Here is a 15,693-nt window from a genome sequence, read left to right on the forward strand (position 1 = left end):
ACACACCTACACACCCACACACCACACACACACATATATGGAGAATGTCTGGACTTGAGTGAAGCTGCTGTTTTCTAACTGAACAGAAGTAGAAACACATGAACGTGGTGAGGATTAAAACAAATGAAGAGACTGTCGTTCTGATGTTTCCCTCAATCCAGATGTGAAACAGGCTCTGATCCAGTGGCAGGAGAGAATCGACTTCGCCCACAAGCTGCTCACCCTTCTCAACTCGTACAGCCCGCCTGAGCTGCGCAACGCCTGCCTGGGTAAACACACACACATACACACAGGTTCTGTAGCATAATGTTTACTTACTTTCCTTGTTTTTCTCGGCGCTGCATTAATAAAATAAAAAGCAAGAATCCAAGGACATGATTTTAGCTAAAACACTGGCCTTACGACTTGAATCAATTATGCCAAGCATCATTTCACCCGACCAAACGACACTCTTTCTCCAATGCCTGCCGCCTCCATGACCTTCTATTTTCTCCTGCGACCGAGGGGACACCAGAAGTGGTGGTCTCCCTGGATGTGGAGAAGACTTTCGATAGGGTGGAGTGGAGTTATCTGTTAGAGGTCTTAAAGAGGTTCTGTATTGGGTCTAAGCATATATCTTGGATCTCACTTTTATACTCTTCCCCTAAAGCGTCCGTAAGCACTAATGGGATGAAATCCCAATATTTCACACTTAACAGAGGAACCCGCCAAGGGTGCCCTCTGAGTCCATTGTTGTTTGCTGTGGCAATTGAACCTCTATCTATAGCACTTAAATCGGCCAGTTTTAGTAAAGGAATTCACAGATGTGGTTTGGAACATATACCTTCCTTGTAAGCGGACGATTTATTATTGTTTATTTCTGATCCAGTAACCACCATCCCTAAAATAATTGAATTGCTAAACAGCTTTGGAGCATTTTCCGGTTATAAATTGAACTACTCAAAAGTAAATAACTTAGCCCTTGTGGTCCCTGATGTGTATTTCCCATTTAAAGTGTCTAAAAGCAGCTTTAAATACTTAGGTGTTCATATCTGCCGTAAGATGTCCGATCTCTATAAGAACAACTTTCCACCCCTAATCGACAAGCTTAAATCAGATCTGGAAAGATGGTGTAATTTACAGGGTAAATTGCATCAAAATGAACGTGCTTCCACGTTTCCGATCTTTTTACCCAATTCCTTTTTTCGTGCTATAAACAAGCTAATTTCATCTTTTATATGGAAAGGCAAGACCGCCAGGATGAGGAGAGAGTTTTTACAAAGGCATTAGTCTGTTGGTGCTTTGTCACTCCCTGACCTAAGACTCTACTATTGGGCAGCTAACATAAGCAAAATTACTCTCTGGATTCGCGAACCTGAACAAATCTGGTGTAAACTAGAAGCTAAATCCTGCTCTACGTCACTCCTAGCTCTACTTACATCAAAATTGCCCTTTCAACCATCCCAATATACATGTAACCCAATTGTCATCTCCAGCCTTAAAATGTGGTTCCGATTTAGATGTACTTCTGGACTCAAAGGATTGTCTAATCACAGCCTCATACATAACAATCATCTCTTCCTCCCTCCCAGCATTGATGATGCCTTTTCTCTATGGCAGAGCTCCGGCCTTGTCAGGCTAAGTGATCTCTATATTAACAATGTCTTCGCTAGCTTCAGCGAATTATGTGAAAAATGTAACCTTCCCGAGTCTCACCTATTCCGATACTTCCAGGTTTGTAACTTTGTTAAATCAAATAGTACCTGTTTCCCCAATATCCCACCTAACTCTTTTTTTTTGGACATTCCCACAAATCAGAAAGGCCTTATCTCAAAATTGTACACCTTAATATCCCATCTCAAAGAGACATCTCTTGATAAAATCAAGAAAGACTGGGAACAAGAACTTGGCAGGGTTATCCATGACGGTGACTGGAACTCAGCATTAATTCGTGTAAATAACAGTACATCTTGCTCCAGGCTTAATTTAATACAATATAAGGTTGTTCATCATATTTATTTTACCAATTGTAAACTTTCAAAAATGTATCCTAATGTCACAGACGCATGTCATAGGTGTCACATGACCCACATGTTTTGGTCTTGTCCCCGTCTGCAAGCTTACTGGACAGATGTTTTTAAACATCTTGCAGAAGCACTAAATGTTGACGCCTTGTCCAGAATTGGCTATTTTTGGAGTATTATCAGAGCTTCAAACAATTAGGAAAAAAATTAAGGATAGTTTTGCCTTTGCTTCTTTATTAGCACGTAGAAGAATTTTGTTGGAGTGGAAGGCACCAGTTGCCCCCAAAGATTTGCTGTGGCTTAAGGACCTTATGCTCTACTTAGATCTGGAGAAAATTAAATACAATCTGAGGGGGACACCTGGAAAATTTGATTCGGTTTGGGGCTGCGTGATTAGTTACATAGCTGGACTAAAGACACTACAGGACTAATGAATGATCTTTACCCTCTCTTAATTATCTGTGTACTTTTATATTTGTATGTCTGTTTACGCTAAGAAGGAAGGATGTGTGTTATTACTGATCGGTAATAACATTTTGTAGGATTAGGAGGGGCTGGGAGTGGGAGGGTATAAGTGGTTGTCCCTATTTTTCATTGTATGTACTTTTGCCCGTCAAATGAATAAAAACATTAAAGAAAAAAAAAAAAAGAATCCAAGGAGATAATATCATCTTGTGGCTTTTCCATCAAACACTTCTTTCTAGCATGACTCGATTTATAATTCCAAAATCTACTTAGGATACACAACTAAGTAGTTTGCGTTTTAATTTTAAATAAATTCATCTACATATTGTGTTATTAAGGCCTTTTCTGATGTGGGGCCCCTGCCCCTCGTTAATCATGTGCACGTCCCTGCCGACATGATTGTGATATTTGCTTGTTGGTTCTGGTTTCCTGTAGATGTGCTGAAGGAGCTGGTTCTGCTGAGTCCTCACGACTTCCTGCACACTCTGGTTCCCTTTCTGCAGCACAACCACTGCACCTACCACCACAGCAACATCCCCAGTGAGCCTCCTCCTCATGTTTATCAGCTGCTCTGCTCTTCACTCTCTGCACAGCAGCTTTTACAAAAATCCTTGAATCCTTTTTCTTTTGAACTCTCATCAGTGAGTTCAGAGAAACAAAGATGCTTTTATCAGATGACATTTTGAACTGAATCTTCTATAAATGGAAATGTTTTTATGTTAAGCATTTATGTTGTTTGCTTTGAATTAAGGTGTTCATTAAGTAAAAGCTTTATTTCTTCAGGAGAGTGAAATGCAGAAAATATCAAAGTCTCAGGTTAATCACATCTTTTAAATCATTTCTTAATATTGTGTGTGTCTGTCTGTCTGTCTGTCTGTCTGTCTGTCTGTCTGTCCACAGTGTCCTTTGGTCCGTACCTGCCCTGCAGAGAGAACATCAAGCTAATGGGAGCTAAAAACAACATCCGCCCTCCGAGGCCAGAGCTCAACATGTGTCTGCTGCCCTCTATGGTCGAGAGCAGCAAGGTGCGTTCACTGCACACCTGCTCATTTACAGAAAATACACTTTAGGTAGTTACTTACTTGCTAGCTAGTCAGCGAGCAAACTAAGTAGAATTAAACCGATTTATTAAGCTAACTAAGTAAAATAATGTGCCGACCTCAGCTGACATAGGGCGATAGGCGGGTCACACCCTGGACAGTTGACACACATAGAGACAAACAACCATTCACTCTCACATTCACGCCTATGGTCTATTCAGAGTGACCAATTGATCTCCAAACTGCAGGTTTTTGGACTGTGGGAGGAAGCCGGAGAACCCGGAGAAAACCCACGCACACACGGGGAGATCATGCAAACTCCAAAATACACTAAAATAGTATTTAGTTAGCTAGCTAGCTAACTAATTGAAGTTAAACAGATTTATTTGGCTAACTAACTGAATTCTAGCTAACAAATTAAATTGATTTATTTAGCTAACTAACTAGACTGAAATAGTTTTTAGTTACCTAGCTAACTAATTAGAATTAGACCCATTTAGCTAACTTTCTTAATTGTATTAAATAGTTATACTTAGCTAGCTATTTAAACTAAGTTGAAGAGATTTATTTAGCTAGCTACCTAAATAGACTGAAATAGTATTTAGTTAGCTGGCTAACTAAATTAGAATTTGATCTATTTAGTGAGCTAAATACCTAGTATTAAACAGTATTTGCAATGCTAGCTAACCAAGTTGAATGGAATGGTATTACTTAGCTCGCTAAATAGAATAGAACAGATTTCTATACAGTTAGCTATAGCTACATACAGTTAGCTATAGCTAACTGTATAGAAATGTCGTGTTTTGCGTCGTTTTAACCTTTGTAATCTTCAGCGTTGGCAGTGAACCGTTGGTGTGTTTGTTTTCCAGGGTAAAGACGAGGTGTACGACCGGATGCTGCTGGATTACTTCCTGTCTTATCACCAGTTCATCCACCTTCTGTGTCGTGTCGCCATCAACTGCGAAAAATTCACAGACACACTCGTCAAACTCAGTACGTACCTTCTTCGTTTGTGTGGCTCCCCCTGGTGGGGGTTTATTTCCACCCGTGCGTCTTTTAATCGATCTTTCAGTTTGTTTGACAAGAAAAAAAAAATAAAAACAATATTTTCCATTCACATGCACCACCATCTTGTTTTTAATCACGATTCACAATAAAATCACATTCTTTAAAACACAAAAATCTATTGAATGATGAAATTGTGCGTTGTTTCTCAGGTGTGTTGATAGCGTATGAAGGACTTCCTCTTCACCTCGCTCTGTTCCCTAAACTGTGGACGGAGCTCTGTCAGTCTCAGGTAAACGCACTTTCACGTGGATTCTGTGGTTTTTTACGTTCATGTTTGCAGCGGCACTGACTCGGGTCTCTACTACACCCCCCCCCCCCCCCAGTCTGTGTTAGCCAAAACGTGTGTGAAGCTGCTGTGCGACGACCCGGCCTTCAGCGAGTACATCAAGTGCATCCTGATGGACGAGAGGATGTTTCTCAACAACAACGTGGTTTATTCCTTCCTCACCTACTTCCTGCACAAGGTGACATTTCTTCACTGGTGTTTAGTCATTTAGTTTGTTTAAAAAGTGACAGAAGTTTATGTTCAAGCCTCACTGTGATCTTTAGCTCATTTAAAGGGATAGTTCTGTGTGTTTGTGTCGGTTAATGGCGCTTTTTCACAACTAGTTCCTGTTAGCTGGTGTTTTGTTTCTTAGTCCCTGCTCTGATGAGGTTCAAATGTGACGTCGACAGACTGCAGGTCACTGATTGGTCAGAGAGTGTCGTCACTGAAGAGTCATGAGCACGACGTCAAAGACAACAATGTCCAACTGTAGATCAAAGTTAAAAAGACTTCACCTATAATTCTAAAATCTACTTAAAGTTCCAAAATCTTCTTATAGTTTCTAATTCTACTGACTCACTCTCCCACACCAAACCTCATAGAGAAAATCAGAGATTTTAACATCACGAGTGGATCAACCATCCACTGCTGCCTCCATCACTATGTTCTCATGAATTCAGTGTTTGAAATCCTTCATTCAGATTGACCTCAGTGACACAAAGTGACCACACGAGGCACCACAGGACCAGCAGCTCCTGTGTCCCCGCCAGCTAAAATCACTGATTTTCTCTATGAGGTTTGGTGTGGGAGAGTGAGTGGTTTACAAACTTCAGTGTCACAGTGAGATAAAGACGTGAAACATTGTTCTTAAACATATCCTAGATTATTAGCTGAGTTGCACACTGACGATGTATCAATACCTCATACAACCACACCCTTTAAGTAGTTTTAATACCAACAAAAAAAGAGGACTAGCTAGCTAACTAGCTTATCTGTTTGAAAATGGCTGTGTGTGTGTGTGTGTGTGTGTGTGTAGGTCCAGGTCCTGTCCGGTCCCAGCTGCTCAAACCTAATTGGTGTTTTGGTGACGAACCTGCTGAGTGAGCAGAGCAGTCTGCAGCCGGAGCTGGCTGCTCATCATCTGGAGCTGAGCAAGACCAGCAGCCTCCTCAACGCTGTATGAACACACACACACACACACACACACACACACACACACACACACATATACATCACACACGCACACATCACACCACACACACATCACACCACACACACATCACTCTCCCGCTCTCTCCCCCTCCCTCTCAGGACCTGAGGGGGTTGGTCCTGCTGCTGTCCGTCCAGCCTCACCAGGCTGTTGACCCCGCCCTCTGCCCCGCCCTGCAGGAGCTGCTGGGCCGCTGTCGTGTGTGTGTGCAGCAGCGTCACGCTCTGGAGCTGGAGGCCAAGGACCACAGAGGTACAACATCAGCTGTTGCTAAGTAACCACAGACGTCACAGACTTCTTTAACGTGTGTGTGTGTGTGTGTGTGTGTCAGCTGAGGATGAAGGTGCGACGCCGGTGAAACGTCGGAGAGTGAGCAGCGACGACGACCGTCCCGCCGACTCAGCACCGCCGCTCTGCTCCTCCTCCTCCTCTGTTCTCCCGTCGTGCAGCGAGCTGAAACCTGACCACCAGGAGGCGCTGACGCCCACCAGCACCTCCGATACGGAGACGCGGGACTCCTCCTCTCTGATCGACCCGGGCACTGAGCAGGACCCGCCCTCTCCTGACCCTGCCCCCACATCCTCAACGAACCTGGACTCCTCCCCCAAAGAGGAGAAGATGGACGCCTCCTCCTCGTCCTCCTCGTTCTCCTCCTCCTCCTCCTCCCTCCTGCAGGAGATGGGGGAGGGGTTTGTTCAGACGGACGACGCTGAGCCACCGCGACACACGGTAGAAGAGGAGGAGGAGGAGGAGCAGCAGCGGCGGGAGGGGAGGAGGGGCGAGGCAGCCACTTCCGGCTCCTCACAGGACACAAAGGAGGAGGAGAAGGAGGCGGTCTCTAAGGCCAGCAGTGGCTGTGTGGCTCCGCCCCTCCCAGAGGACACAAATTTCCCAGCCACCCTTGGGCTGGTGGGGGAGGGACCAGAAGGATGCGGTGGCCACGCCCCCACCTCCCAGGTGTTTGCGAGTGCCGGCCCACCGCCCGACATGCTGGACATGCTGCACCAGACGGTGGAAGCCACCATCGCCATAGTTACCAAACTGTCTGCTAAAGGCCCGCCCTCTTCATGACATCACCACCTCACACAGCCACCATGAGATCTTTAACGGAAACTTTCTTCTTTTCTTTCTTTCTTCTTTTTTTCTCTCCTTGTGTGAAAGGATGAATTCTGCTCAGAGGAAAAAAGAAAAGGAAGAAAGAAAGACGGCGTTTTTCTTCTTCTTCTGCTGCTGTTTGTGCGCTGATGTCGTCGCCTTTAGCCGCTCGTCTTTTGTTCTCGGGTCGTCGCCGCTCAAACGCTGACTTCTCGCTCTTTTGACGGAAAGAAGAAAAAGTCAGAAAAAGCTATCACACAGGTTTTTTTTTTAAAGAGGCAAAAAAATGAAAGAACGTTGAGTTTTTTTTGTTTGTTTCCGTGTGTGTGTGTGTGTGAGCGCGTGTGTTTTATACTGATTTGAATTTGTTTTTATTTGAGTTTTTTCGCTGTAGCGGGGAAAGGTTTACACGACTCGAGTCTCGTCGTCTGTGTGTAATTTAATTTTATTGCGTTTTTACCGTGTATGGAAAATGTCGTGTCCTCTGTGCCAGTTTTGTACTTTAACGATCGAGGCAGAAAAACACAAGAAAAAGAGAAAAAACACAAAAGCGTTGCCTTGATTTTTTTTCTCTGTGGTTTAATGATCCAGAAATGACGTTTACCTGTAAATTAAGAAAAGAAACCACGAGAAACTTGATTCTGTAAAGAATCTTCTCTACTCATTGCCTGAAGGTGTATATGAAAACTATATAAATATATATATAAATATCTTTATATATATATGAGTATATAAAAGCGGTGCTTTATTGGACTGTGGTTGAAATAAAGCCGCCATGTTGGACCAGCTGGAGCTTTTATTTTCTTTACTGACGGTACATTCCATGATCTGTTGTTTTTGGTTTGCTTTTTTTTCGGCTTCCTCTGCTGTTCTGATTCTCTCCTGATTTTATTTTAATATAGAATAAATGAATAAAAACAGTTTTAATAAGAAGAGTTATGAAGTGGAAGTCGTGTGGCGCTCTGACCGTTTTCCTTCACCAGGTTCACGTCGTTCCATCCCTGCGACGAAGATTCAACAAATGTCTTGATATTTTTTGTGGCTTCAGCAGCAGAAATGTTTTTAAACTCAAAAGATGAGGTTTGATGTTTAAATAAATCTCCTCTTTGCATTTAACCCTTTAAATGCCACTGTTTGAATGCAGTTACACAATTTGTCAGAAAACATCAAATATGCAGTGTTTTATCTTACGTGGTAATTAGGGAAGACATCTGTCACTCATTACTAATAACATCCTCACATTCAGCACCTTAAGTGCAAAAATGTCCCATCTGTGTAAATGTTTTGGTTTTTTACCTTTTAATTGGTGGATGTTTAAAAATAAGTAACAACCAATCTGATTCTTAAATTTAGGGTTTTTCTTTAGCATTTTAATATTATGTTTGGTGTTTGTTTTACTCACGTTTAGCACCTAATTGCAAAAATGGCCCATAATCTGTGTAAAAATCAACTAACTTTGGTTGATTTTTTTTTTTTAATTAACCCTTTAAATGCCTTATTAATTACATGCAGTTACACAACATTAGCATAAAAAAATCACATAATATGCAGTATTTTCCATATGCTATTACATTTTGTTAACATTTATTACGGCTGGAGCTGCGACTGGTACAAAGGCTTTGTTGTTTTTCCAAGAACTCCTCTTCCTCCTCTTCCTCTACCAAGACGATCCTGATGATTTTTCACAGCTTGAAACATTTGACAGGAATCTGAATTTGATTATGAATATGGTAAGAAAAAAAGGAGTAGGGTTTTTTTTAATAGTAGGTTTGGTAGTTTTTTAGTAGTAGTTTTGGTAGTTATTTGGTAGTTTTGGTAGTTTTTAGTAGTAGCTTTGGTAGTTTTAGTAGTAGCTTTGGTAGTTTTAGTAGTAGTATTGGTAGTTTAAGGAGTAGTTTTGGTAGTTGTTTAATAGTACTTTTGGTAGTTTTAGTATTAGTTTTTTAATGGTACTTTTGGTGGTAGTTTTAGTATCGTTTTGTCATGATATAAGAAAATAAAAATCTAACATCACATCTGGTAAAATATTGATATGTTACACAGGCCTGGCTTTCAAATACTAACACAAAGAAGTTGTGTAATTGTACAAAAACAAGAAGTGACTGTGCAGTTTTATGGTTCCCAGTTCTTAGAAGCTGTATTTGTTGGTGCTGTGGACCACTTCATGTATTTGGCAGAAGTGAAGGAGAGAATGAGACGCCCCACACTTCCCTCTGCGCTTCATTATCTCCATCTTCAATCTGCAAGTCAGAGCGAGCTGCAGCAGATTCTGGCCCCGAAGAGACTCAGGCCGGAGAAAGAGAAAGTGTGACAGTGAATCAGCAAAGTGCACAAGTAAACACATTTATCAAAATAAAGGACAAACGGCCACACCATGTATCAAAATAAAAAATACTGTAACTTTGTATTTTCAAAATACTAAAAAACTTCCCTCCAGAGCCGGCCCAAGACATAAGCAATCTAAGCGGCTGCTTAGGCCCCCCCACCACCACCACCCAATCACCAGGGGCCCCCTAATAGTGTGTGAAAAAAAAACATTTGAACATTTTAACATAGAGATGTGTACATTATATACTTATATAAGGTTACAACAGACCTTATGAGGGACGAGTTGTGTTAATTGACATATTTCAGTGTTTTGAAGGCGGTGAAACGTTTGAAGATCTTTTAACTTCCTAAATCAAACAAAATAACACAGCTCATCTTCTTCCCCCTTTTTTCTTTCATAAAATATGTTCATATTAGGACATCGTGACCGGCGCCACGGCAACGCGTCACTCCTGTGACATCAGACACCGAGAGGAGGATGTACATATATATATATATATATACTGTATATATATATACCTTCAAAGCAAAGACAGTGTCTGTGTTTGAAGAGCAAAGAGAAGAAGAAAAGGGTTCGTTTAACAAAATCTATTTACTAAATGTATATCTATATGTATATAGATATAATTTTACTGTATTTATGTCGTTAATTACTATGATTTCACTTCACAGTATTTTCCTTCACATGTTTTACTACATTGTACTAACAAGTGATTTAGCAATATTTTACTGTATAAATACTGTATTTTACTTAAATTTCTCCAGTTTTTTCTCCACACATTCTATATTTTACTGTAACTTTACAATTATTACATTAAAGTGCAGTATTTTACTGCATTAATACTGTATTTGACTTAAATTTCTCCAGGTTTCTTCTCCACACATGCTATATTTTACTGTAACTTTACAATTATTACATTAAAGTGCAATATTTTACTGTATAAATACTGTATTTTACTTAAATTTCTCCAGGATTTTTCTCCACAAATGCTATATTTTACTGTAACTTTACAATTATTACATTTAAGTGCAGTATTTTACTGCATAAAAGCTGTATTTTACTAAATTTCTCCAGGTTTCTTCTCCACACATTCTATATTTTACTGTAACTTTACAATTATTACATTAAAGTGCAATATTTTACTGTATAAATACTGTATTTTACTTAAATTTCTCCAGGTTTTTTCTCCACAAATGCTATATTTTACTGTAACTTTACAATTATTACATTAAAGTGCAGTATTTTACTGCATAAATACTGTATTTTACTAAATTTCTCCAGGTTTCTTCTCCACACATTCTATATTTTACTGTAACTTTACAATTATTACATTAAAGTGCAGTATTTTACTGCATAAATACTGTATTTTACTAAATTTCTCCAGGTTTTTTCTCCACACTTGCTATATTTTACTGTAACTTTACAATTATTACATTAAAGTGCAGTATTTTACTGCATAAATACTGTATTTTACTAAATTTCTCCAGGTTTCTTCTCCACACATTCTATATTTTACTGTAACTTTACAATTATTACATTAAAGTGCAGTATTTTACTGCATAAATACTCTATTTTACTCAATTTCTCCAGGTTTTTTCTCCACACTTGCTATATTTTACTGTAACTTTACAATTATTACATTAAAGTGCAGTATTTTACTGCATAAATACTGTATTTTACTAAATCTCTCCAGGTTTTTTCTCCACACTTGCTACATTTTACTGTAACTTTACAATTATTACATTAAAGTGCAGTATTTTACTGCATAAATACTGTATTTTACTAAATTTCTCCAGGTTTCTTCTCCACACTTGCTATATTTTACTGTAACTTTACAATTATTACATTAAAGTGCAGTATTTTACTGCATAAATACTGTATTTTACTAAATTTCTCCAGGTTTTTTCTCCACACTTGCTATATTTTACTGTAACTTTACAATTATTACATTAAAGTGCAGTATTTTACTGCATAAATACTCTATTTTACTCAATTTCTCCAGGTTTCTTCTCCACACTTGCTATATTTTACTGTAACTTTACAATTATTACATTAAAGTGCAGTATTTTACTGCATAAATACTGTATTTTACTAAATTTCTCCAGGTTTTTTCTCCACACTTGCTACATTTTACTGTAACTTTACAATTATTACATTAAAGTGCAGTATTTTACTGCATAAATACTGTATTTTACTAAATTTCTCCAGGTTTCTTCTCCACACATTCTATATTTTACTGTAACTTTACAATTATTACATTAAAGTGCAGTATTTTACTGCATAAATACTGTATTTTACTAAATTTCTCCAGGTTTTTTCTCCACACTTGCTATATTTTACTGTAAACTGTGTTAGAAATACTTAATTAATTACGTTCATTCAAAGCAAAGTAAGCAAGTTTTCTTCATATAACTACATATAAAATATAATTTAGTATTTTAGTGTTTTTTTATTATTATTTTGTCAACCATTTTCTTTTTTCCTTTTATACTTATACTGTAGTTTTCTGGTTCCAGTTGAGCTTCACAGTTTCTGTGTAACTTCACAACGATTTGTCAAAGTTTCTTTTTTAATTGTAAATCCACAGTATATTGCTGTATAAATATTGTATCTTAATATCAAAATCTTGAGGACAGAGGTCTAAAACTGGCGACAGTTAAACTCCCTGTAAGGAAATTCAGAGTTTATACATAATGTATATATGTATAAACTGTACATTATATACCTTATATAAACTGTACAGTTTATATAAGGTGTGAAGAGGAGAACCTGACCACAGTGGAGTAAAGAATTATGTAAACCCAAACTATGACTACAAAAACTGCGACTAAAACAACTACGACTTAAAATACTACCAAAAACAAAAATACTACTAAAACTACTACAGAAACTACTAATAAAACTACAAATAAAAATGCTACATAAACAACAACTATAAAATGACTACTACAATACTACTACCAATAACTACTACTTACAAAATAAGTGCTACAGAAACTACTGCTACTACCATACCTACCAATAAAAAACTACAAAACTACTACATAAAAAACTAAAAATAACTGCCACTGAAACTACCAAAACTACTTCTAAAAAAAATTCTACTAAAACTACTTATTAAAACTACAACAAGCACTGTGTGTGTGTGTGTGTGTGTGTGTGTGTATTTTCAGATGGCTGCTCTGTTGCGTTGGACGACTGTGACGCTCGTCGTCTTCTTCCTGTCCACTGAAGCCAGAGCAGATGCTGTGGATCCACAAAGACTTTCACAGATCGTAAGCGGCCTGTTGAGGCAGTGAGTACTTTTATATTATTATATTTTTGTATTTAAGAACACGTTCACGTCTTTATCTCACTGTGAGACAGACTTTTCCAACAGGAAACTCAAGTGTGTCAACCACAGAGAAAATCAGTGATTTTAGCTGCTGGTCCTCTGCTGCCTCGTGTGGTCACTTTGTGTCACTGAGGTCAGAACTTAGTGATGGAGGCAGCAGAGGATCAACAACTCCTCTGTCTGTGTGTGTGTGTGTGTGTGACTGTGTGTGTGTGAGAGAGTGTGTGTGTGTGTGTGGGAGAGTGTGTGACTGTGTGTGTGTGTGTGTGGGAGAGTGTGTGTGTGGGAGTGTGTGACTTTGTGTGTGTGTGTGTGGGAGAGTGTGTGACTGTGTGTGTGTGTGTGTGTGTGTGTGTGTGGGAGAGTGAGTTCCCTGTTGGTCTCACAGTGAGCACATTCCACTGTCACTGCAGGCAACTTTCATGTCATAGTAATTACTTCCATGTCGTAGCAACGTCACCGTTATATCAGTACAAATACTGAACTGCTCGTGTATCTGCATGGAAAATGTAAAAGACTGTATTTCTGTGCTGCAGATATAGAGTGAACGGAATGTTCAGTTTGGCCGCGAGTGTCCCCGAGAACCAGAACCAGAACCAGAACATTAACCAAATCCTTCAGCCAGTCTTTGAGAGTGATCCTGCCAACAACGTGAAGAACAAAATCAACAATGGCGAGGTGTACGTTGGCAGCAGGGTGGTGGCAGCCAAGGTTCTGCCCCGTGAGTCAGGATCTGATCACGCAGAGGCTCGCGTGGCGTCCGAACTCACTCATTTCACCCAAAGTCTCAACGACAACGACCTGTTGCTTTTCTACGTCTTTGCCTCCCCGTGTGTCGAAAAATGTACACTCCAGGGACACAGGGAGAACATCCTGCAGAAGGTCGGGCTCCTTCAGCAGTGGCCACACCACGCATTTGTGTTTTCTAAAATATTCAAACCAAAAGGTGATTACACCAACACTCAGGATCAACGCGAAGGAGCCCTGAGGGCGCTCGGGGAGGCCGTCGGACGAGACAGCGTGTTCCGCTGTGACGGACAAGAGTGCGTCAGCTGCTTTAGTGACAATCAACACATCACTCCTTATTGTGTTTCACACCAAACTCAGGGTTTAACTCAGGGTTTAACTCAGGGTTTAACTCAGGGTTTAACTCAGGGTTTAACTCAGGGTTTAACTCAGGGTTTAACTCAGGACAATAGCTACCCTTCGTCAGGTAGAGGTCAGGACAGTGGCAGGAGAGGAGGAGGAGGGTTCCCTTGCAGAAGAATCGGTCGTCGAGCCAAAAGGAGCATTGGTGGAAATGATGACTCAGATTCTGGCATCTGTTCCCTTTCACCACAAAATGGCTCCTCTGATAGTGAAACACAAGGAGACCAAATTGATCGCGGGAACGATGTTGGCGAAGTAAGAGCAAGTGGACGAGGAAAAGGAGTGAGCAGAGGAAAAGGAGTGAGAGGAGAGAAAGGTAGAGGAGGGAAAGGAGTGAGAGGAGAGAAAGGTAGAGGAGGGAAAGGTAGGGGAGGGAAAGGAGTGAGAGGAGAGAAAGGTAGAGGAGGGAAAGGAGTGAGAGGAGAGAAAGGTAGAGGAGGGAAAGGAGTGAGAGGAGAGAAAGGTAGAGGAGGGAAAGGTAGAGGAGGGAAAGGAGTGAGAGGAGAGAAAGGTAGAGGAGGGAAAGGTAGAGGAGGGAAAGGAGTGAGAGGAGAGAAAGGAGTGAGAGGAGGGAAAGGTAGAGGAGGGAAAGGAGTGAGAGGAGGGAAAGGTAGAGGAGGGAAAGGAGTGAGAGGAGGGAAAGGAGTGAGAGGAGGGAAAGGAGTGAGAGGAGAGAAAGGAGTGAGAGGAGGGAAAGGTAGAGGAGGGAAAGGTAGAGGAGGGAAAGGAATGATAAAGAGAGGAGGGAACAAGCGTGTGCAAAAAAGCAGTCGGCATAAGAGTCGCAGAGGTAGAGGTGGTGGTTAGAGGTGAAGTGGTCCAGGTGGACGAAACAAATGCACCTTTGTTCAGACGCAGTTGTGCAGCATGTGTAGTGATGCACAGCAGTGGTTTCATGAAGCTGAACGTCATCAGCGTATTATTACACAGTTAAACATTCCAACATCTCACACGCACCAGTTGTTGATCCATTGGGTTTAAATGAGTGACTCAAAGTGACCACACGAGGCAGCAGCAGACCAGCGGCTTTGGTGTGTGAGAGAATCTTCAGTTTCCTGTTGGTAAAGTCACAGTGAGATATATGTTGGTGACATTTCTTCTTCTTCTTCTTCTTCTTCTTCTTCTCTCTGATTAAAGCTTGGCTCAGCATTCACTCAGTGTCCTTTTCATTTTATTTTATTACAATGTTTCCCGGGCCACACGGTGGGGTAGTGGTTAGCACTCTCGCCTTGCAGCGAGAAGACCCGGGTTCGAGCCCCGGTTGGAACAAGGGCCTTTCTGCATGGAGTTTGCATGTTCTCCCCGTGTGTGCGTGGGTTCTCTCCGGGTTCTCTCCGGCTTCCTCCCACAGTCCAAAAACATGCAATGTGGGGATAGGTAAATTGGACACTCCAAATTGACCATAGGAGTGAGTGTGAGAGTGAATGGTTGTTTGTCTCTATCTGTGTGTGGCCCTGCGATGGACTGGCCAACTGTCCAGGGTGTACCCCGCCTATCGCACGATGTAGCTGAGATTGGCACAGCACCCCCCGCGACCCTCTGGTGGAGGATAAAGCGGTAGATGATGACTGACTGACACATTTTTGTAGAGACCAGAGCGTAAATAAAAGTCTTAAAAAGTCTTGATATTTTCTGCGTCAAATCCAATGTCTACGTCAAATGCGATATAAAAAAAACTCCATTAAAGTGAAATCCTGTCCTTTGGATCCACATACTGTTGCCAGGCAGGTTTTCT

The 15,693-nt window shown here is 40.7% G+C and overlaps 2 protein-coding genes across 3 annotated transcripts in view; both read left to right on the forward strand.

Annotated features, from left to right (window-relative positions):
• usp34 (ubiquitin specific peptidase 34) overlaps positions 1-8,262 on the forward strand; it is a 63,847-nt gene extending 55,585 nt beyond the window's left edge. For both annotated transcript variants that reach the window (XM_058640017.1, XM_058640016.1), the window contains exons 70-78: positions 162-269; positions 2,904-3,008; positions 3,369-3,493; positions 4,378-4,501; positions 4,726-4,805; positions 4,900-5,040; positions 5,878-6,018; positions 6,153-6,303; positions 6,383-8,262. In XM_058640017.1, coding sequence (XP_058496000.1) covers positions 162-269; positions 2,904-3,008; positions 3,369-3,493; positions 4,378-4,501; positions 4,726-4,805; positions 4,900-5,040; positions 5,878-6,018; positions 6,153-6,303; positions 6,383-7,122 — 1,715 coding nt within the window. In that variant the 3' untranslated portion in view covers positions 7,123-8,262. The remainder of the gene's footprint in view (positions 1-161; positions 270-2,903; positions 3,009-3,368; positions 3,494-4,377; positions 4,502-4,725; positions 4,806-4,899; positions 5,041-5,877; positions 6,019-6,152; positions 6,304-6,382) is intronic.
• Positions 8,263-10,013: 1,751 nt separating this feature from the next.
• On the forward strand, positions 10,014-14,765 carry LOC131466699 (spidroin-1-like). The gene is made up of 3 exons (XM_058640128.1): positions 10,014-10,046; positions 12,649-12,770; positions 13,346-14,765. Exons 2-3 carry the CDS (start codon positions 12,649-12,651, stop codon positions 14,763-14,765), a joined length of 1,542 nt encoding a protein of 513 aa, XP_058496111.1. The 5' UTR covers positions 10,014-10,046.
• Positions 14,766-15,693: the final 928 nt, after the last annotated feature.

Source organism: Solea solea, chromosome 10, assembly GCF_958295425.1.
Source record: "Solea solea chromosome 10, fSolSol10.1, whole genome shotgun sequence".
NCBI lineage: Eukaryota > Metazoa > Chordata > Actinopteri > Pleuronectiformes > Soleidae > Solea > Solea solea.